The 24,016-nt window shown below is 45.2% G+C and overlaps 1 protein-coding gene across 11 annotated transcripts in view; it reads right to left on the bottom strand.

Annotated features, from left to right (window-relative positions):
* Window positions 1–24,016, bottom strand: part of macf1a (microtubule actin crosslinking factor 1a) — a 198,271-nt gene that overhangs the window by 94,300 nt on the left and 79,955 nt on the right. For 7 of the 11 annotated variants that reach the window (XM_030082185.1, XM_030082191.1, XM_030082188.1 and 4 more), the window contains exons 1-5: window positions 10,781–12,012; window positions 3,047–3,213; window positions 2,684–2,796; window positions 1,597–1,703; window positions 1,082–1,201 (exon numbers count right to left, since the gene is read on the bottom strand). In XM_030082185.1, the coding sequence (XP_029938045.1) occupies window positions 1,082–1,201; window positions 1,597–1,703; window positions 2,684–2,796; window positions 3,047–3,213; window positions 10,781–11,938 (1,665 nt within the window). In that variant the 5' untranslated portion in view covers window positions 11,939–12,012. Of the gene's footprint in view, window positions 1–1,081; window positions 1,202–1,596; window positions 1,704–2,683; window positions 2,797–3,046; window positions 3,214–10,780; window positions 12,013–19,948; window positions 20,042–21,664; window positions 21,743–24,016 lie in introns of those variants that run through there. The other 4 variants (XM_030082193.1, XM_030082195.1, XM_030082194.1 and 1 more) reach the window with 2 other exon arrangements.

Here is a 24,016-nt window from a genome sequence, read left to right as displayed (position 1 = left end):
GTTTTTATTTACAGTCAACACAGCGTTTGGAGTTGGAAACCCTCTGAGGGAGTCTCCTCCTCAGAGTCCTGTTTCCTTTGGCCTCACATTTTGCAGCTGTTTAACATTAAAACTTTCAATGTTGACTTTTCCAACTTGCAGCCGAGAGGCTCAGAGGTGTTAAACCAACAAAGTGTCTCTTTTCCTTTTATGGTACCTTTTCAGAGGAACATTTTTTTCACACTAGTTTCACTGTGGAAGAATATGAAACGATGCGTACAAAGACCTACAGACCTTAACATGTAAAATCTCTTCACCCCAACTACAATGCATAGGCATAAAAATAAATTTACTCTTTGAAACAATGTCTGACCTGCAGGCAACACCTTCATTTAAGTGGTCACCATGTTAAAAAGAGTGAAAATGTTTCTCGCTGACTCACTGGGATCACACCATGTAGAGAAAATATCAAGCGGCTGCAATCGGCCGACTCAGCAGTGCTAAACCTGGGACTCCGCTCCAGGCCATGCAGGCTTTCTTTTTTTTTGCAGTGGCTGCAGCTCAAACTGCACATTTATGGACACTTTAGGGCTGTTTTCACACCGGTCCCCTGAAGGGCGACCTTTTGGGACGCGGTGTGGAGTGATACGGTGGGTGTGAACGAGCCATTTGCACTTCGGTGTGCGTCAAACAGCGGAACTCCGGTGCAGTGTGAATGCGGCCATTAAAGTGTGCAAAAGAACACATGATAAAACAAGTGGAGGAAAGCTCAGTAGCCATGGAAACACGATGGTACCTGTGAACCACATTCTGGTCTGCAAAAAGCCATAAATAATCGAATACTGTGTTACTAACAAGTGATTAAAGCAAAAATATTTCGACGTCTCACTATAATGTCACCAATTTGTGAAATGTTGGACAAATGCTCATATTTTCCACATAAAGCTTTCTGTTCTCCATAGAAATGTTCTAGAATAAATGCTTTTTTCTCCATCAGCTGTTTATTTCTTTCAGGGATGACAAGGCGACGTACGTCGACATACAAGACGGCGTGGTCATCGCTCTCAAACTGACAAAACTGCACGGAGAAGCGACCGCTCACCTTGAGTTCCACGGGGTTTTGTGGGAAGTTCTTGTTGGCCATGATGGCCGTATGCTGGCGGCTCCACTGGAGCAGAGAAGAAAACCTGGACTGATACTCTGACCAGCGCTGATCCACTTCCTGTCGACAGAGGAGAGGGCGACGACGGGGTTAAATCTCCCACATTCACACACTTCCTCTACATCCTAACATTTTCTTCCCCCCTCTAACAGAAAGTGAATCTTAATAAATGACTGGAACACCGTGTAATTAAGTGCATCATTATTTCAAAGTTCCAGGTCGTTACTCAGGAAGCTGCACAACTGACTCGCAAATTCAATGGGAATATAGTTTCTGCTGAGACGGGAGTGAAAAATGGCCACGTTCAAAACTGAAGCTAATTAAAAAAGTTAAAAGGAAGAAGGAGAAGAAAAAGGCAGGAAGAGGAAGGTGATTTTCTACAGAATGTATTGCATGGTTCAATTTGGTCTTTTTAATTTTTTCAAATACGGGGTGAATGGATGAATGTGCCGTACGTGTGCTGCGATGCCCTCGCCTCCCTCTGGGATTTTAGGGAAGGCATCATAGATTGAGGAGACGTAGGTGATGACCGACTTCTCGTCTGGGGATGGAACATCAACGTCTGAGGGCAAAACGAGAGAAAATGAAGGAAAACGGTCAGGAAATTCTTCAAATTAAATGCTTCATCTCATTATCTGTGTAAGACAAGTTGTGGTTCACAGACCACGCTGTGAAAATGAATCCAAAACAAAGAAAATATGAGCACCAAACTGGCAGCTTTATGTGCTACAAAGAAATGGCGACAGGAAGTGAAATCATACTTAAAATCTGCAATAACACAATCATCAATCACATCAACAAAAATCAATATTAGTGGGCTATTTTTCTTTGTCCAGCCTGAACTGATCTGTGGACGCACCGTCATTGATTTTTGCTGCAACACAGGAGACGTAAAGGAAAGCTTGACTAATATGAACCAACAGCTACCAAAAAAACAAACAAAAAAAACACCATTTTTCAGGTGACAAACAAGTCATCGAGGACTCAGGTAGTCAATATCAACACAGCTGTCACTTTCCCTCAGATTCACCTGTGGTGAGTTTGTTTCGGTGTTCATGGACTGGTTTTACAGGAGTTTAATTAAGAACCAGGCCACTTCACACAGGTAACAGCAGCTGTTAGTAATCGGTGGTCCAAACTCTTCTTTGGTACGAATCTGCTTGAATATGTACCAAATAGGAAAAAAAGAAAAGAAAAAAAAAACCTGCATAGACATGCAGATAATAAAATTTGCCTTTAATTTGTGTTGACGTCAATGTGTTAAATTCTGATATTTGGAAAGCAGAAAGACAATGTTAAAAGGAGTTTAGCTCCAGTGGAAGTACCAACAAGTTATGTTATTTACATTCATAATGATTTCATTTGGCGTATTTGTTAATTCTGTGGCATCATCTTATATTCTATTATAATCCCAAGTTCAACAGCAGGAGCTTCAGAACTGCGATCAGTAAAATAATCAATACAAGTAACTGTGTGAAGATTTGCCTGTGTGGTGTTTGATTCATTCATTCATTCATTCATTCAGTGGTTCAGCAGTCTCACCCTCGGCGTCCAGCAGTCTGGTCACCCCCAACGACTCGGCGATCTCGAAGGCCTGTTCAAGGTTTTCTCGGTTACTCTGTCGCGACACCACCTCCATGTCGATCAGGTCGGGCCTAAAGCGAACAGACAAATTCAGAACTCAACGAATGATAAACAATCATCAAAATACAGCTGTAAAATTATAAAGAAATGTCACGGCTTAGTAATAATGGGTCGACTGGTACTGATCAGTCTGGAGGAGTTTGTGAAAGTTTCAGTGAAGCTGCCTGGCTGGTCTCCCTCAAACCGTTAGCTTTAGCTGTTTTCCTGCAGAGGAGTTTTGGTGTGAATCAAACGGTGACGGGGATCGGTCTGCGCTCTGACCTGTATCTGTGCAGCAGAGCGTTGAACATGCGTCCGTCGCTCCAGGATGAGGTGAAGTTGACGCAGCGGAGGCCGGGGTAGCCCTCTGTGGCCTGCTGGCTCCATAGTAACAGCTTCTCTTTGGCGGTGAGGTCGCCCGACTCGCCGCAAACGTAGATCTCTGAAATCTGCAGGGAGACACAGAGAGTCGGCTTCAAATCGTTTTCTGTCTGCACGGACAGGCAGAGGAAGACAAAATGTATCCGAAGGCAACCAGTCGTGGAGATCACATTTTAAAAAATAGATTAGACTTCAGCGTGAGGTTTCAACACGTCTCGTTTATTCTGTGAAATCTTTCTCCAGCTTCATCACGGCTGCAGTGACTCGGCAGAAACCACCACATGCTCTCTGATATTTCCATCACTGATTCAACCTGTCATCCTCTTCCACTCTGCTCATTTCTCCCTCTGATGAATAATAACCCTCCGTGTGTGTGAGATCTGAGAGGCATGTGTTTTTATTAATGCATCATTTTCTTTTACATTTCCCTCTCCCCGGATTCCTCATTAACTGGCTCCGCTCCCATCCTGACACCTCCTTTCGCCTCCTCCCTTTCCTCCCTGCCAGCCTCGATCTGTCGCTTCACTTCTTCCTCGTCTTTCTTGTGCTCGTCTTCAGATGCTGATCAATATGCTCGGCTTTCTCATTCTCTTCCTCGCTTTTGTTATTTTTTTCACAGACTGCTGAATAACAGACGAGGTCAAACACACAGCTGGTCTTCAGCAGAAGAGGAGCTCCATACACATTTCAGCCTAATAATTTTTTAAAATCTTTAATACGATTTTATTTTCGGTCTAAAAAAGAAAAGTTACACAACATAAAAGTATATATTGTTCTAAATTAGGTGATTGCAGTTATTGTCAGAACAGTTTTGGTCGATTTTTAAAGTTCAGCTGCTCCTGAACGACACACACAGATGACGCTGCTCCTGCCGAATTCGTTATCCAAGTGAGGATAAACGCTAAAGATGTTCAGCTGAGGATTTTTATGCTCAATCGGATTTAAAGCCATGGAAAAAAAAGGGCTGCTGATGTAGATAAAACCCTGATTTGATGCTCATTTGGGTGAATTCCTGGTGCTGGTGTTCTGCAGAGCTGTTAAAGTCAGTACACTGAAATTCTTTCTATTCAATGACAGTGATGTGATGCATCTGTTAGAGGGTTTTTCTTTAGAGAAGAATGTATATACACACACACACACACACACACACACACACACACACGTGCATGTACTATACACCAAACAGAAGCAGTCTTTTTTACCTGCTGATAAACTGCTTAATAGCAGAGCATAGATCCCTTTAGTAGGTTAGAGTAGTTTTTATCTCCACCATATTCTAGAGCTTTTATTTATGGGATTGTCTTTCGTGTTGGATTTTGTTTTTATGAGCTTATTGTTTTCATCCAGCATGAAGTGACGCTGTTTTCTATCCATTCATCTTCTTTACTGCGTCATTAAACTCAGGGCCGCTCCAGCCATCTGTGGGTGAAGGCCGGTTCCATCCTGGACACTCGCCGGTCCATCTTCGCGTCAGAAATGACCACTACGCTGCGGCCTCATTACAGATACAGAATCTGAACATATTTGAAACAGCTGAACTCAATTAAACCAAAGTGCTTTGGTGGATTTTGTAACAGCTCCAGAAAGCTTTTGAGGATATTTACTGCTCATGATTCTGAAGAGAAAACACCTCCATGGACACCAACAACAGATTCATCCACACTGAGCAAAACCACGACTTCAGCCATGTTTTCCCCTCTTTGTCTTTTTAACTCATAAATTGAACTCTTTCGGTAAATCAGTCCAGAGAGAGAAAAGCTCAGTGACGTATTCACAGAGACCGTCAGCACTTGGCTGTCCTCCTTTTCATCAGTATTCCTCCGCCATCCCTCCTTCCCTCCCTCTCTTACTGTCGCTCCGCTGCTGATCTACAGCCATACAAAGTCCAGAGTGAGACTGCAGCATCATCCAAAAAAAGAAAAAAAAAGTAGGAGGGGAGAGAATGGGGAGAGGATGAAGGGAAGGGGGCGATTCTAACAGCAAACTGCACAAACCTTCCATTTTCACGTCAAGTAGCTTCCACAGAGTCCACGCTCTCCCACTGAATCTCCCCCTGTATGAGCTCAGGTACGCAGAAACGCCGCTGCATTAATGAAAGTGTCTCATTTCAAAATGATTAAGAAGAAGTTCAAGCAGTTCAATGTCTCTGGCACTGAACTGTGACACTTAATGGCAGGCAGTAACACTAACTCCAGACTATCACAGCACACCGCAACCACCGTGATTCATCCTGCTCGTTCACCCGGGCCGCCGTGCCGCAGCTAGCGTGTCGGCATTCCTCACAGAGTAGACCGGCTGCGACGGGCACACACGAGCAGGGGATCCGCGGATATGAACTCAGCTGAGCTCCAGTCGCTCTGTATGCAGCCACAGCCTCCGTTGCAGAGAATAACCCTCCATCTGAATATTGATACACACAGTGTGAGGCCTGCATCTGCACAGAGCGCTCATTGTGCTGTGTGTGAACACATAATGACGGCACCAGGAGACGGAGCTGTACTGAACAAGCTCCTCTGAACGCAACTGATAGCTTTACTTGTTTTTCAGGCTTTTTGTGTATCATGTGGCCACAGCACAGGAATTCGCTCAGCTTCACGTGAATCAATAAAAAAGATCTTCAAATGCAGGTGAATTTCAAACTCAGAATATTTTAATCTGACCTGCATTTTACAAATGACAAAAATTAACCTCCGTACAGCTTAAACGTCATAATGTTAGCATGAGTACACATTTAGAGGATTTGAAGATGCTTTGCAAATTACACTCATGGTACCTTATATTTACATCGATTTTAATGGATCCGACATTTAATGGATGAAGTTAAGTTTGATGCTGTAATCACTTGAAGAAAACACTACTTTTAAATTTATTGGTTGGCTGGTTAAAATGAACATCTATCAGTTAGCACAAGAAAAAAAATTGAGTATTATTCATTTAGAAGTCTGTTTATTATTCTATTAACCAGCACCGAAAGACAACTGTTCTACTAACCACTCTCAGGCGAATCTGCTATCACTGACCCAGAGAGATTTAATGCCGTTAATCATGTAAACAAACAACCAAGAAGGGTTCTCCATTTTCACTTGAAACCCTTGTTGTTTTGGGGTCTCAGTTCCAATAAGTTTGTATTTTCAGTCCACGTTCTCTGAAGGACTTCTCTGTCCAGGCAGAGGTCAGATGGTCGCGTCTCGGGTATGTCTGGACTGCTGCCTGATGTCAGACTGAGTTGTTGATCGCCACAAGTCTCTCTCACTACAGTGTGCAGAGCTCAGCTGAACAAACCACAAACAGCTCAAATGTCTCCAACAACACGGCAGAATCTGTCAATACAGACACCAAACTGATCATATTCATTACCGTTGCTTATTTGGAGGAAAACGTTCTGCACCAGCTGCACTTACTGAATGAGTTGCCAAAGAAAGCAGCACTACCTAAGAAGGTCACCACTTCTATCCCGCCTAAACAGAGCTTTGCTGGATATTCAGTACACAAACAACCCAAAACTGACTGTTCAATTACGCACACCAACTCCTGCAAAGCTACCAAAACAACAGCAAGAATGCAATCAACTCTGTACATGTGATCCTATTTTTACATGATTGCACAACAAGCTCAAGCTTTAATCACAAGTTCATTCAATTTTATCTATGCACAGGAAGATCATGCAAATTCTCGAGACAAAAGTCCCTCATCTACACCTGGAGAGACTTTCCTTCAGAGTGCTAAGCGTTACACCACCTTGAAGCTTTCCTTCACCAACTCGAGACACAAAAACAGCAGAGTATGAGCTAATTTCTACCCTCAGTAAGTACAGCTCACAGTAAGTGCAGGTTAGAGGTTAACCTTCCACGTCACCAGCTTTTAATGTGTCCAGCATGCAGGTGTGGAGATCGTGTGTGCTGCATGTTTCAGTACATGAGGTAAGGGTGTCTGTGTATGAACGCAGCTACAGAGATGAGACGAGGCTCGCAGCGTTTTTCAGTGCAGCTATGATCCCGTCACAAACATCCAGCGCCCCGAGGCTCCGGACCAGCCCTCTTTTAGAAATATGGCCTCTTTGAAGTTGGTGGGCAGACGTGGGAGGGAGATTAAGGGAGGGATGGAAGGGGGGAAGGTACAGAGGGAGGCAGCAACAATGGAGGCCAGACCGGATGGAAACATATAAAGACATAAAAAAAAAAGATGATCTATTTTTTTATTGGCATTATAATGAAGCACATCTCCATTATCTATAAAGATGGCTGGTTGGAGGATCTACCAGTGACAGATGGACCTGATCACATGCAGTAGGGTCGTTTCATGGATAAATCGGAGTGGTGTTTTTTCAGAGTGGGGTTGGAATCCCCTCGAGACTCAATGAAGCAGCCGCTTGACTGATGAATGTGCATTTAAAATCCCTCTTTATGCAGAAGAGGGAAGCACACACACACATGCGCATACACAGGACAGCTGCACTTTAAACTGATCACAGGCTCTTTCAAGACAGGAGTATCGATTATCATTGCCCAGTAAAACGCCGTCAGATGGCGATCTCTCTGCAGAGAGTGTTTGTTTTTTTTCATGACTCGGCAGAATCGGGGAGCTTTTAGCGTGAGCCGATGTGACGTCAGGCTGCTGCGCTGCACGTCCGGACAGTCTGGCTTCAACACGTGTGTCAGGAGCGGACAAACTGCCGGCCGTCATGGAAATGGGCTGATATTTGTAGCGCGGCACACTGCAGTGACTGCAGCGGCCTTCTCTTTCTCAAGGTGAAGAGCTGAGCAGCGACTACAGGAAGGTTCTCTCTCTCTTTCTGGATCTCTGCAGCGTGTCTCTGCATATTTCTCTCTATCATTTCATCTCTCTGACTCACTCCCTCTTCACGTCTCTCTGCCTCTGACAGATGTTTGACTCATTATAAACTACACTTCTTATTGATTTCTGAAGCCTCCATCAAGTATCACCGATGTGATGCTGCTGACCAAGTTCACTGAAATGTGTTATTTATATTTACCCTGATAAACACAAACCGCAAATATTCAATTTCAATAGTCTACATTATAGCAGCTGTGTGAAGTCTCGGATGTCTCACTTGGCGGAGCCTGAATTCCTGGGAGCAGAGAGATTTCTTCTGTCCACCTGACTTCACGTTTTCCACCCGTTAAGAACAGCAGGATCAGATCCTAGTGCTGAAGTGCTTCATACCTGCACGTTTCATGTATGTCCTGCTCCCAAACACCACAAACCGATGAATGTGCCTCTGGAAATACTGCACAGAGTCTGATAACACACTCCTCACAACAACCAAGAGAATTAAGCAATTTCTAAAACATGTCTGACGACAGAGCTCAAAAAACAACAGTTAATCTTGAGTACAATTAGCCATTAAACTTCCCAGTGGGACTGTGGAAGTTTCCAACAGCTTAAAAAAGCAGCTTTGACGTATGCAAACACTTCATTATAATGCACCGTGCAACCATCGTTCTATTTCTAGTTACAACAGAGCAATCTGCCTGCTCGCCGTGTTCACTGGTTTACATGTGGAAACGCGGCGTTGAGCCTCCTGGAGATAAACTCCCGCCGTGTCGCTTTAGATGACGATGTTGTTGTCATGTGAGACATTCCCAGATGGGAACATTCCACCTGCCTGAACGCACGCTATAATCTGAGCATGGACAGTTCATACTGGAGACGCTGTGGTTCTTTTTACAACATGCTGCAAAGTAACACACATGAAGACTTTACATCCCAGCTCACTTTTTTATCTGTACTTTCAACTAAAATGTTTACTCATTCTGTGTAAAATCAATATGAGTTGAATCATTATCGGCGCTATGATTGCAAAAATCGTCTGCACCACATAAGATATGGACAAAAGCAGATGAAGCATTAATAAACTCGAGGTCTGGAGAGAAAGTTTCATGTTCCACCAAAATAAACCTCATCATTTCAAGTAATGACCCATCTCTCTCTCTCTCACACACACTTGTCTGGTCCGTCTCTCACACTGGGAGCAGACGTCAGCAGCGAGCAGCACGTGATGTGAGAAAAGCAACATGGTGAGAAGACGAAAACAAAAGAAGGAGGTGGAGGAGAGAGAGGAATGGAGAGTCGGTCTGTGCCGAGATGATTACACCACATGGACAAAGGAGGAAATGAGGGAGAGACGTACAGTGGAGGGCTGATAACACACACGCACACACACTCATAAACCTTCATGTATACAAAAGATGGTGCATGAATGACAACAAAGTCACATTTCCTTTAACCCACACAAGGCTGCCTCTCAGATTACTGTTGACCACCGCTGGTCCTGACCATACATACACCTCAGTGCATGATGAGAGCAGAAGCAGATTTCCTCTGTAAAACTCGCATTACAACCACAAAGCTGCTCGAAGTACAACTATTACACTAATATCTGTCCTCATATGCTGCAAAGACTGAAAAACTACATAGAATATACAAAACAGTATTAGTGCATGGTTCCTCTAAACAATATATAAAATACAAACACTTCTCTCAAACGGGTGCATAAAGCAGCACATTTGAGAAAGCAGAAGGTTAAACCTTTGAGGTAATAGATGGATGTTTACTTTCTTAACACATCAAAACCTGGAGCAACACCAATGCAATTCTTTTAGAGCTGAAGGCCACACGAACCGCTTTGATATTGTTTTTGAAGAACTGACTGATGAAATCCACATGTGAGATGATGAAAACATTCACCAAAGCACTCAGCTCTGAAGAGAGAAACACAAACACTGCAAACAATTATAAAGAGACGCCAGGTGACATTGTCACGGGTTAATGCCTTTTCTATTAATCTGCACATTTTTCCTTATTCGGGCGCGGTCAACCATGGTGCTAGCTTCAATCTCACAGTATTAGAATGTTACCTGGTCCAGAACCAGCATCTATACCTCCATATGGTAAATAACGACAACCTTTAAGAATTTTTTTTTTTTTTTCCAGGTATGCTTTAGCCACAGCTGCTGCAGTATTATATTAACAGGGCTGACCATGAAGCATAAAGCAAAACAGTTTTCTTTTTGGCAAAATGTACAATACGGCCTTTTGTTTGCTTGTTTTGTTCCCTTCTTTTTACTGTCAGCTTATTCACAAATACTCTCGTTATGACTGTTTTATCTTTCAAGGATGATGTTGGTGTGTGCACAAATTGGGTTACTTGTTTTGTCATATATATCCTTCATTTAACCAGGTAAAGCCTCGTTTAGATAGACAATTTCGTTATCAAGAGGGACCTGGCATGGCAGATGCAGGCAGTTAGAATAACAATGCTACGTTACAATGTACATACGCACATTACAGACAGCCATAGCTGCTGTGGGAACAATAACTGAGGTCCCAACAGGAAGAACCAATTAAGGTTCATGTGCCGACATGATTTACGTTCAAATTAAGGTTCGAGTTTGGTTATGGTGAGGAAAATCACAGGAGTAGTTGAGTGTGAGTGAATGCAACAATCCTTAAAGGCCTGAATACAATGTGACCTTCAAGTTGAGGGAAAAAAATTTAAAAAACACCACCTATATTAAAACGTCCCTCTGTGAAAATGTAAGCACAACTAAACCCGCATCGAACTGTCATCATAACGTATCGTCAGAGATTTGGTGTCCGGCTGAGAGAACAAACCTGTGGCAGACATTTGACAGCGGCCTGTTGCAGCGACAGAGGACTCTCCATCATGGAGTCCAGTCTCTCGGAGGAGCTGCTGGTCAGCCCTCCCCAGTCCGTCTGGCTGGGCGTGGTGCCCGCCGTTTCTGGCGAGGTCAGCGGTAGGTCGCTGGCATAGCCCGACTCCAAGAGAGAGGACCTCTCCTGCGCACGAGCTGGAGAGTCCAACCTGAAGCCCCTGCCAGCCGAGGCCTCTTGCGCCTGGGGCTGGTTCAGTGAGGTGGAGAAGTCTCCTGGAGACATTCTGCTTGTACCCAGGTCATCCTCAGACAGCTGGACTTTGAGGATGTTTCCTGTAACTGGAGATGGAGCCAGCGGCTCTTGGCGCACCTCCACCTCACCTCCACTTTCACCCCTCCACACCGGAGAGCCAAAGTCACTGGGGTACACTGTCCGGACAACACAAAGCTTCCCATCAACTTCCCGTATGTGGACTCGACCTCTACGCTCCTTTTCCGCCGGAGTCTCCACCACCAGTGATTCTGGCTTCACCCCTCCATGCTCCTTCTCATCTTTATCTGCACTCCCCCTCCGTTTTTTCTCCTTCTTCTGCCGGAGTATCCACGGTTTCTCCAGGACTCCTTGGACTTTCTCACGCACCCGATAGACCCTGCCTCCGCCCGGAGTCGTGCTGCCCAGGGCCGGGGCCGTATTGACCGGAGTGGCGGTGGTGGTTTGGCTCGGGATGCTGGAGACGTCGACGATTGCACTGACACTGTCTTCCTCTCCCGGCAAGCAGAAGACGCCTCTCCAGGCCGGGCTCAGCTTTGGGGACACTTCCAGGAGCCTGTTGCCCATGAGTCCCCCAACACTGGAGCCCGGAGTGAGACTGAGTGGATTTGCTCTGTAAAGTGTTGACTGGGCATCGGGCACTCTTAGGGTCCACGATGAGTGTGCTGGTGCACCTTTGTCCTCCTCGTCACCGTTGTCTTCCTCCATTTCATCATTCTCGAGGTTTCTGTGCGTCTCATATTCTTCTTGTTCCATCTCTTCCCTCCTTCTCTTCTTGGCCTTGTGCTTACGTCTGAATCGCAGACGCTTTCTTGGCGGAAGTGGCGGCTCTCCCACGAGCTCCCCATCCCGAGGAGGCCTGACGCAACCCATAGAGTTCCCCATGTCCTGGATGAGACTGTCTGACAAACTGCAGCTAACGGAGCAATGAAATCATGAACGAGATCAAATAATGTCCACTTAGGTTTGCAGATTCATTCCACAGTTTCTTGAGAACATCCTGTTCCTCAGTTAAAAAAAAAAAAAAAAAAAAAGGCCTGGAGAGGAAACCTGACTGGCAGCTCCTTTATGAATCTGACACCTGTGAGTAATGTGAAGTTAGGAAGAGCAGGTTAAGTCCCATTTTCTGTGGACCCATCTTAAACAACAGCTGGTGAATAGAGGGACAGATCGAGAGCGAGAGAGGCTCGGTGCTTTCCTCAGGCAGCTACTGGTGCGATCACGGGGCAGGCATCTGCAGGCTAACGTGCTCAGCGTACCTCCCGTCCTTCCTCTTTCCTTCACCTGACCTGACTCAGTCTCAGGCGGTGCAGCCACGCTCAGCCCCTCTCCCTAAAGACCCTGATGTATAAGCACGATGTATTTGTGCAGACAGCTGGCTGCTTTACTTTGTTTTTCCTCATCAAAAATGACTCCTGGTTGCATCACAAGGACAGAAGGACACAGTTATGTCAGCCGAGGAAGGAGAATAAATCCAGTTCGTGTCGGTTGATTGATCACCGAGTCTCTGGCAGGTCAGCGGTTACCTGGTGTGAGGCAACATGTCAGGCAGGAAGACGCGTGAGGGGGAGAAAAAATATGTAGTGCAGTGGAGAGTTATTCAGCCCATTAGTGACACCCCAGCTGCTCCACATACTGCACGCCACGGTGTGACAGTCTGAAGGTATGGCAGGATTTCTAGTGAAGATGGGCTCAGTGAAGGGCTACGCTCAATTTTTCTTCAATACTTCAATTCTGTAGAATATTCAAGATGCACACTTCTTAGTAAAAGGGAAAAAAATAGCAGACTGCAGTTTAATTCTCTTACGTCCAGGAACAAAGATGCTGGGGTTTGCAGTCAGTTTCAGGTGCTGGTATCATCTACGAGCTCTATACACTCTTAGAGCATCTATCTGAAGCTCATGCATTAATGATGCCTCTTCACCACTGTGGTAACATTATTGCAGTGCTCGAGGACGGAAGCATGCTTGAAATGGGCAGAAATCCAATCTGTCACGTTTTGTCCTGGTGGAAGTTGTATTAATGTTGATCCCGTCGATATCCTCCGTAGTAGCGGCAGGCTCAGTGTCTCATTGTGCCGAGGCAGCACAGGGTCCAGATTGGCTGTGGGTGACAGAGTGTGGAGTCAGCCAATGCTGCCACAGATTGCAGGGAGATTCAGCCAATACTCTGACAGCTTGTTAAATACTCTATCAGAGCATCAGCTTCCCGCTTCAACACTTCTCCTTGTCATCCTCCCACCAAGTATTCTGCTCATTGAGCTGGAGTTTCATGCGACATGCCGATGACTTTGCCAGGTCTACACCTGCAACTGTTGTCAATATGTGGGAATCCGTTTACCTTGCCCATTGACGAGATTGTCAGGAGAGCCAATGGTCTTTTTCTTGATTTACTTTGAGTGAAAGATACCTGTGGAATCGCTGCAGCTCTGAAACATGTGTTTGTCTGCAGCCAGGCTCCACCTCAGTCTCTCCAGACAGCTCGGCATCACATGCCTCTCCCCTGGATACCAGCAGATAGATCCCCCGCCGTCTTAATGTCAGACTCCCCGTGCACTCAAGTTGTCTGGGAATTGTGCCCCGGTGCTGTCCAATCGTAAACCCCCCAAGTCCCGCTGTCAACCTGCCAGTTATTCAGGCGGGCTTCCCCTTCATCAGGTGGTGCACTGCGACGATGCAAGAGCCTTCACGAAATCCACAGTTTACAAGAGGTGGAAGGGTGAGAGGGCGGATTCAGACGAGGTCGTACACGGAGGTGAAGGAAAGGGAAGCCTGGTTGTCGTGTTGTGTTTCCTCTCTGGTGGCCTTTTGCCTCTTAATGGCTCCTCATGTCTGATAGATCTAATTAGCAATAAGTATCTGGGGTCAGAACTGGAGATGGCCTCAGAGGCAGAAGACTAAAGCGGTCCTCCGTCGCCTGTAAAGATCCAGATCTGGTAGCAGACCTACTTGAAGCCCTGATGCGCACAATATCTGGAACAGAGCCAAAACGAGTCAGAGTCCAGTGAAGGGCAATCCCAAACATCACACAGCACAGAGGCGGAGGTGAGGGACTGGACCGTCCGCACTCGATGTCCCCTCGCGCAGAGACATGGAAGGAGGAGGAAAACCAGGAACACAGGGCGTCTCCGGTTAAAGTCCCTCAGACAAGCATGGCTGGATTGATCCGATTGATACGGCGGAGGCTGGAGAAAACAGCAAGAGCGCGTGTGCAGTCCAGGAGGGAGCACGAGTGTGTGTGTTTGCGCCTGCTGGGCTGGGCGGTCCCCCGGTCAGCTGTGCGAGCCCTTCTGCATACGTGTCCACCGGTGTGTCTTGTCCTGCCGCGTATTCGTGGCGTGAGGCCTGCAGAGGAGGGGAAGCCGGGAGCTCCGGTGACAGCAGGCAGCCTGGATCCGTCTCTCTCGCGGCTGGCTGTGCTCTGCTTCGTTATCCCGAGCTCGCAGACGCCGGCAGAGAGAGAGGGAAAAGCTTTTATCTCTCGGCTGCTGCAGCTTCACCCTCCTTCTGCTCGATCTCTCACTCTCACCATCCACCCCTCCCTCCTTGGCTTTCCTCCTCCTCCTCCTCCTCCTATCCTCGTCACTCCCGTCTCTCTCTCCCTCTCTCTCTCTCTTTAGCCTCAGTTCTCTCTCTTGGCTGTTAGTGAGCAGCTTTCTATGCCACAAACACACACACACGCGCACACACACTTGACCCAAAACTGCTCCTGAACGACAGGCTGCAACAGGGATGGCGCAATAAAAAAAAGCAGCCGGCAGAAGAGAAATCAAATCTAAATCAGACCGCTGTGTCTCAGAGGATAAACGAGGAATGGGTAAGGACTTCAATCTGTTTCTTTCCATCTATTCCCCTCAATATCCACCTGTCCGTCAGGCGGCAGGTTATGAATGGCTCTGGTGTGAAAGGAGAGGCTTCGAGGGGGCGGAGGGGAAGGGATTGGAGGGAATTAGGAGAGAGCTGAAAAGGGGCGATTCAAATCAGGAGGATTGATGGAAACAAAACCGAAGGAAGGTACTACTGGGAGCAGCTAAAGGAGAGTTTAGAGCTGCAAGTTAAAAGTAATTACAGACAGCTAAGCCTTCAATATCGCTGGTGGCTTACGGTCAACCGAGATAATCAATGGCACCACAATTAAACACCGATTCTTGCGCACCAGTGTGATGAAATAAGTAGATTAAAAACCCATTTCATCCAGGTCCAGCAAGCTATGCTAAAAATAGCCATCTCCATCAGATGTTTACATCCACAGACCATTAAGATTGACTGGAATAAATAACACTCTCAGCAAGCAAACAATGTACAGAATTTTCAGATTCCAGCTCCATTTTTCTACCTGTGCAGATACTTTTTGAGGCATAAAATGAGCGAATCAGATTGACTCTCAAACTTACAGGACAGTGCAGTGCTGTTCACATGTTTGTTAGTGTTGATGCGCTGCTCAGATAAGACATCTTATCAGTGTATGTGCACGGTGTCAGTTTCCAAAAACCAGGAATATTCCTGTTTTACTCCACAATGAGTTCAGACTGAAGAAACTGATGATCTGTTCGCATAAAGATGAAAGTTGTTCATTTTCTATGTGTTTTAATATATTCAATATGGAATAATTTTGTATTTGCTGTTTACTATGTTTGTTGGAAATTATATATTTGAACAGTAGACTTCCAACAAATTCACCTGTTGACTATTCATATCTTACAAAATACAGACATAATGATTAATATATATTAACTTTTCACATAGGAAAAAAAAATATCTGAGGAGAGAAACGTGATTGCCATCATGCAATGGATACTTAAAATATATATGTAAATGAGTCTGAATGCAAATTACCCCTCCATACAGTCTACAAGCCTTGTTTGGTGTCCGCCCACCATCACAGCACAGAAACTGAATCACACAGCTCAAACGTGATCATATACGGCGCGGCGTGGCACCAACGCCGCAGTGAGAGAGGCCTTTCTCACCAACAGACACTGCAAAGGTCCGCACACACAGTTCATGCTTTTCATTTGTGCAGAAACGCGATGGAGTCCACCAAAAGGCGAGGCGCTCTCCAGTGGTGAGAGCAGCAGTAATCCATCTTTCCTCATTAACCAAAAGCACCCAAAGCACGAGTGAACAGGGCACACAAACATGAGAGCCAATGAGAAAAAAGCACTAATCAACTCCCAGAGGCTTTCATCGCCTTCGCTGTGGCCACGCGTCATCCTGAGCTGTGGTAATCAGACCTCCGCCTGAACCCAGATTTCCACCAAACACATCATATCTCACAGCCCCTCTGTTGTCTAAGACGCACTGAAGAGCAGTGATTGATCTTGAGATTTTAATTACAATAATACAGGCTCCATCTGTGCTCACAGTGGCTGAAGATGCTGAGTCTTTACATCCCAGAGGTGTCCACTGTTAAAGAAATAATCACAGTGATGAAAGCTTTCCACTTCGCTCTGCTGCTTTGTGGTGACACTTCAAAATCTGTGAACACTCGAAAGCTGCTGTGGTGCATCAAGCTAACTAGAGCTCATAACTGATTAGAATTCTTAATGCACTTGTCTTTAAGCCTTTATTCCTCCCAGAGGAGTCTATAAATATCTGCAGATACGTGATTTATGGCACAATCCCACAGGGTCATGGACCCCAGGTTCATGAATTACTGCCCCAAACACAACAAAATATGGTAGAAAGAGGTTTGAAGACACTGACATGACTAAACAACAGTAGTTAGTCTTTGCAGACCTCATGATTGCCATCGTGTTGTTTTAAAACAGCTGAGGACTCAAGCAGAGCAAACACAAAGAGGTCTGTGTTGAACATTTCTTCCAAACCAAATATAGACACTGATCCCGCATTGGGCTTTTCCACCACTTCTTTTTGTGTTCTCTCGATCATTTTTCATGCTCCAGGGTGAAATACAAGCTCTGCAAATCTGTACTGTGCTGTGATGGATTCACATACAGCAGCTTCATTGAAAAATCAAGGGATTGCTGCTAAAATCAGATTGAAAAGACTTAAATGATAAATTAGATCAGTCTGGAAACTGGTCAGATGTGGATTTCGCTTCACCAGTTTGGACATTTACCGAGATAGAGCGACAAGCAGAGAGCTCAGCCAATCACAGGAGGACACAATGCAGCAGGAGGAGGCTCTAAACTCCAGGATGGAGCTTTTCAACAAGTTAGGTTATCGCCAGTATTGAGCTAAACAGTGGCACCCTGTGGCACGGCAGAATAACTGCAACCTACAGGCTCCTGCCTGGGTTCAAACAAGAGACCGTCCTGAGTGTGAGGTGGCAGTGCTCACCACTACAGCACTGCAAGACAGACAGCAGGATCAAAGCTAATCAACAGACACTGCAAGATTATTTTCAGTGTTTGAAATATGTTGAAAGTTAGTTGGGTGCTGGTTTATTGTCAATTAATGTTTCCTGTAACGATCTTAAAAAGCAAAGCAGCAGGGGCACCGAGTTTCAAGATGAAAATGTGCAATCCATTTTATACAAATACTATTTATCCCGAAATTGAGAAGACATAATCAACACTCTCTGTTTCACTTGATATCAACGACTGACTCAGTTATGGGATTCTCCTCACGTCTGATCTGATGACGATGACCAACAGCAATGACCTCAATGAGAAACGGTGTGAGTGACAGCTCCTAAAGTAACTCATTTGCACACCGGTCCACACACACACACATACACACACACACACACGCACGTATTCTGCTCATAAAGACCTGGAGGCGTGTTTCCAGAAATGACTTCTTCATAATCATGATCATCAGACCAGAACAGCCCGTGGGAATAAAGTAGAAATTACAGACTTCTCTCCTGGTGCGAGCCACATGCCTCAGTAATGGAGAACAACTGTGTCATGCTGAGTCACAGAGCAAATAACAGCACAGGAATGAACATCGTCGCATTCTCAGCTTTAAGAGAACCTATAGTCTGACATTCTCTGTGCAGTCATGCAGCAAGTACAGTTACACTGATGTTGAAGTGTAATAACAGAACCCACCACCAAGAAAAAACAAGCATATAAACTCTGACGGCTTTTGGTTCTGCCCTTCATGTTTCCACACTGCAGGTCAAGTCTTCCACATGTTGGATTTGGCACAAGATGCCCAATCTGACTCAACCTGAGCAGCTGGATGCTGGATGTAGTGACTCTCGTTCAAACTAGTAAACCTGTGACTTGAGTCCTTGTTGAATAAGTGACCCTGTGAAGGACACAACACTGAAACTCTCATCTCGTCACTGAAGCCGAGCTGCAACGGGCCTCAGCAGCATAAATCTGACGTACACATTAATCTCAAGGGGTTCTTATTCACCACAGTGTTCAACCGAGATGAACAGTCCTGATTAAAAATTTTTGCAACGTCAACAGGAAAATCTACATTTATTGCTTATGCTTCAAAAATATGAATCTTTCCAGATTTTATCCAACATGACAAATATGTTGCATAAGATGCATTTATCCGTTTACAGATATTACAGGCTGCATTTCAGGAACTGCTCCTCACTTTTTTTTGGCCACTTTCAGCCACCTTAAAGTCAAGTTGTGTAGTAAATGGATGAGAAAATCATTAATACGACCTATTTTTAGTGTGTGTGTGTGTGTGTGTGTGTGTGTGTGTGTGTGTGTGTGTGTGTGTGTGTGTGTGTGTGTGTTTTCTCGCTGCAGCTCTAATCTAAAGCTGTCGTCATCTCCTAAACTCAGTGAACTGCTGCTCTGCAGTCAGACCCCCTCCCTGCACACATTCATCCCTCCTTCATTCTGCTCCTTCGCTCTGCTCTTCATCGGGGCTCCTCCTCTTCCTCTCCTCATGCATCGCTCCATCTCTTCCCCTCATTAACAAAAACTCCGTAACACCATGTTCTGCCGAGTCATGCCCACTGAAGCTGGTATCATATGCACTACTGTTTCCACGGCAACTGGTCGGCAGCGTCACTTCAGTCTCTGAGCCTCACAGCACCGCCTGCTGGTCTGACGCTCAAACTGCAACCAGGAAGTCCAAAGAGAAGTGGACGGATGCAACTTCTCATTTAAACATGGGAATGACATTAAAAGCAAAAGTTCCACCTTTCTTAGAGATGAACAGCAGGAGCAAGAGGAATAATAAGGGTTTAAAACCAGAGTTTTAGGAAACAAACGTGTTGGGAACAACAACACGAATAAATCACACACACACGCCAGGCTGCATACAGGCTCTGAAACACTGCACCACAAGGAAATGTGAACAAAAACAAATAAAATACTATGATAGGTGTTGCATTTGTTGTCAGAGTGCGAGCATGAGCTCCTTTTCAGAGGATAAACAATACTGCAGCCCCTCATCCACGGCTGCTGACAGAGATCAGGGTGAAAGATAAAACTCCTCTCCTGCTCCTTGTTACAGTCGTGCACATAGTAACTCATGCCATCTGAACGCTGAGTGCTATTTTCTGCTCATCACCACAGACTGTTGGTGTAAACTCTCTCTCATCCTGAGGCGCTGAAACAAACTGGAAGCACCTAAAGACTGCAAAACCAAGAGTGCAACTTCCAGGAAACACACACACACACACACGGACTAATTCATTTCCAGTCAGAGGTTAGCAGAAAAAACAACATTACGTAAGTTAACTCTATTTCCTCTGCCTGGGTTCACACACATCCAGCTCAGCTCATCATGGCAATAATAAAAATGACACCCACGTTAACATTCATTCCACTCCATTGAAATTTTAAATTGAACCATTAGGAATGACAAGAGCCGCAATTCAATTATTGTGTAATGAATTGATGTGGTGTTGCTTCATTATGCTCCCCCTTCAGGTTTCTCCAGCGGGGAGTAAATGTTTGTTCCTCTGACAGAGCCAGAGGCTGCGGGGCGGGAAGTGAAGGGCACAGACCTGGAAGTGAAGGATGATGGTCCAGATGAGTCCCAGCGTCAGTTTGGGGTTCCCATCAGTAATGTCGTCGTTCCTGATGTTCACGAGTTTGACCTGAAAGGAGGGATGGATGCGATAAATGGACTGGATACATTCAATCATTCAAACAGTGGTCCACTAAAATCTTGGTTTTATGTGACAAATAAGGAAACCTACAAAATAAAAGAGAGCATATTGTCCAAAATGTGTCCTGCCCTGAACACGAGGCCTTGTTCCTGAACGGACAGGGTTAAAAATTATCTCTGCACAACTCTCACACCTCACTTAGCGTAAGAGGCTCACTGAGACCTTGTTAAAACATGTAGCCGAGCTTGGGGCTTTATAATTAGACCTGCAGTGAGGCTGCGAGAGGATTCACCAGAAGAAAAGGTCAGTGCTCAAAGTCTCCAGGGGGGGAAGAGATAGAAGAGCGATGCAGCTGAAGAAAGAAAGGCACGGTTCAGATATGGAAGCAGAGGAACGGCTTGACAGTGAATGCAGAGCAGCAGAAAAAAGATTAATTTGAGGGGGAAAGAGGAAACAATGCAAGCTGCAGCGAGAGACGGAGGCAGACGCAGTATCTTAAAGAGACCTGGTCACTGCAGAGTCCCATGGTGTTAGGATAAAGGTGTGTGTGGCTGAGGAACCCCTGTTTCTTACTTACTGGTTAATGCTGCATCTGTGCCAGCATGTTTTAATAAACTGAAGAACAGGTGTGTCGAGCACATTTTAGTTCAGGGCCACATTCAGTGTCATCTAGAATGGGTCTGACCAGGGGAACAGTGGCACAATGACCTTGAAATTTCAACTTTGTTTTTCTACACTGAGATGAAAACGTCAGTGTCACAAAACCAAGCAGTTACCACAGAAAATGACTTCCATCTCAACATAAGGCCAATTCTAATGAAACCTTCTGATGAAAAAATACAGTGAAACGTCCAAAAAAAACCTTGACATTCTGCATGTTCTTCCAAACTCCCTGTGACAGCATGGCTTTGAGGCTAAAGTGACAGAAACCAAAGCAGATAGCTTTCATCATGGCAGCAGCACCAACATCTCAGAGTTGTGTCCACTATTGCCTCTCATAGGACACTTTTTGACCCACGGGCTTTATGTTGGACAACTCTGGTGTAGAAGAAGAGCGTCAAACATACGCCCCCCTCCCCTAGCTCACGGGTTTTCACTTCATACAGTAGTATAATTTCTTTCACATATATTTGAATTACCGTGGATTATATTCTTCATAAATACATTTGTTGCTCTGTCCTGAAAACGTTGACATGCAGTTTATGTTCAGCTTCTTCTCATGGAAGGAAAACAGAAGTGTTGTGTATCTTTAATTCTGTGGAGTTCACTTTAATAACCTGAGCTGTGTCACTAGTGTAGTTTTTCCTTAAACACTTTTAGTTTGATGTATTCCTCGTTTTCAGACAGTGTGCACAGTTGTGGTTTGATATGAAACAAAGTCACTATACTATGCCCTGATGGACAAAGAGTTAGTATATTCTGTATAAATTTAAGCACATCCACATTTTGCTGTGTGTAATTCATGCAAAATAACTTAAAACAGTTCTTTTAAATCATTGTATAAACAAAGATTGATTACAAAAAATATTTTTACCATAAAATGAAACTACTGTGGATTTAAAAGGAGTCCAGACTTTCATCAAGACGGTGTGTGTCCGCTTGTATTCATACCTGTCTCTGTTTGAGGAAGTCCAGCGCGATCTGGACATTCTGCAGCCGATGAAATCTCATCCGCCCCTTTTCTCTGGGCTGCAACAAGAAAGAGCAGAAGAAGAGACGTGAGCGGCCTGCATGAAGTAAAATACCGCCAAGCACACAGGAGGCAGCAGTGAGTGCAGGTAAAGCTGATTTCAGTCAGAGGTGCAGCGCAGCTACATGGACGGGAAATGATCCTGTGGAGGGCGCTGTCTTCAACAAGACCCGTTAAAGACATGCCAGCAGCTGTGGAGCAAACCACACCCACACCATGCTCCTTCAATCTACCAAAAGAGAACTAAACTTCACACCAGGTCATGTTCAGCACAGCAGCTTAAAGGAGAAACGGTGCAGCTCGAGAGGAAACACACACAAACACACGTCTGCTGCAGAGATTCAACTGCAGGATGCAGATGTGACTTCACACTGCTGCAAAACAAAGAGTTAATCATCAGAGAGGAGAAGAGCGTATGGAAGAAGAAAGAAAAGGATGGAAATCGATGGAAGGGAAGGAGGGAAGAAGGACGGAAGGAAGGAAAGGAAGAAAAGGAACAAAAGGAAGGAGGGAGGGAGGGAGGGAAGAAAGGACGAAGTACGGAGGGAAGAAGGGAAGGAGGAAGAAAAGGAGAGTGAGGAACGAAAGGAGGAGGAAGGAAGAGAGGGAAGAAGGAAGGAAGAACAAAGGAAGGGAGGGAGGAAGGGAAGGAAAGAAGGGAGTGAAGGAAGGAAAGGAGGGAGGGAGGGAGGGAAGGAGAAAGGGAACAAGGAAGGAAGGATGAAAGAAGAACAACAAAGACTGAGAAAGGAAGGGAGAGAGTGAGTAACGAAAGGAGGAGGGAGGGAGGAAGGAAAGGAGAAAGGGAGTGAAGAAGGACAGGAAGGAGGGAGGAAAAGAGTGAGGAAGGAAGGGAGGAAGGAAAGAAGGGAGTGAAGAAGGAAGGAACGAAGGAAGGAAAGGAGGGAGTGAAGAAGGAAGGAAGGAAGGAAGCGGGGGAACGAGGAAAGGATGAAGGATGGAAGGAAGGGAAGAAGGAAGGACTTTCTTTCCTATGCTAGCGAAGTATTTTATGTGCATTAAATTAATCTGAAAAAACACTATCATTTATTTTCCTGTATTACCTCGGAATGCATTTTACAAACATGAGTGGTCGCAGTTCAACAAACTTATGACCGAAAATATTACTTATTTTTAGTTTAATCTACCAAAAACAACCCTAATTCAGAGAAAAAGTTTAACCCCTTAAATACAACTACAAACTTCTAAGAAACATGTGGAAATCCACAGTTCTGTGTGAAATTCATGCAAAAAAGCAAAGCTCTGTTGAGTGAAAACATCTCTTCTTTGATGTATTTAAACTGTGCAGTTAAACGGATGATGGACCGATCCTCCTGATCTCAATGACGTTTGCTAGTTAAAGCTGTCACCCAACAGGCGTGGTGGTGTCAGCAGTGTCACAGCACTCTCATGCAGCCTCGCAGCGCCACCTGTGGACAGGTGGAGGGGCAAAGCTCAGAGGTCAGAGGTGAGAGGTGAGACAGGGTGAGCGGTGGAGGGAGGGCGGGGGAGACAGTCCAACATACTCCCTGAGCTCCTTCCTCCTCCTCATCCTCCTGCCCCTCTGTGACCAGGATGAGGGGAGGGGGCGCCCGCGAGGCGTACGCCCTTTTCAGCGCGGGGCCGCTGCTCTTCTGTTGCTATGGTAACAGAAGGAAACGCACAGAGAGAGAAAATAGGAGGAGGAGATGTACAGTGAGAAGAGACGGGTCAGAAAAGAAGAGTGAGGGAGTCCAAATAGAGTCTAATGCAAAGAAACACAAATTAAATCAGAATAAATGAACCAAAACTGACAATGACTGGACAGTGATGGAAACCCAAACAGGGACACGTTCATCTGGACTTCGTGGAATCATGAACTTCAGAAAGTTTGGTCACATTCCCCCAAAAAATGTTACATTCTCTCACGTCTAACCAATAAATCAGCTCTGAATCAACAGATCCTAAATTCCTTGTTTAGCTTTTTAAGGGCCATCACCAAGATATGTGTAAAGTGAAAACATTTACCCCGGCGTGATGCTTGAAAACATTTCAGATACAAGTATAAAATTGGTGTCAAATTATTTTAGCGAAGGGATTTCAAGCACTTTTACCCCAAACTCTACCAAAAAGCAATATGAACATTCTGTGAAAATCTGCAGTGTGAAATCTGACTTGCTGTGGTGTTACTCTTCACACTAATGTACCTAAAAGTGGGACCATTTCAGTTGTGCAGCCTTTCAACAACTCGCCCCATGCAGACAACAGGTAATCAACCCCTGGTTTAGAAAACA

Source organism: Salarias fasciatus, chromosome 22 (genome assembly GCF_902148845.1).
Source record: "Salarias fasciatus chromosome 22, fSalaFa1.1, whole genome shotgun sequence".
NCBI classification, from domain to species: domain Eukaryota; kingdom Metazoa; phylum Chordata; class Actinopteri; order Blenniiformes; family Blenniidae; genus Salarias; species Salarias fasciatus.
This window is presented reverse-complemented; position numbering and strand designations above follow the sequence as displayed.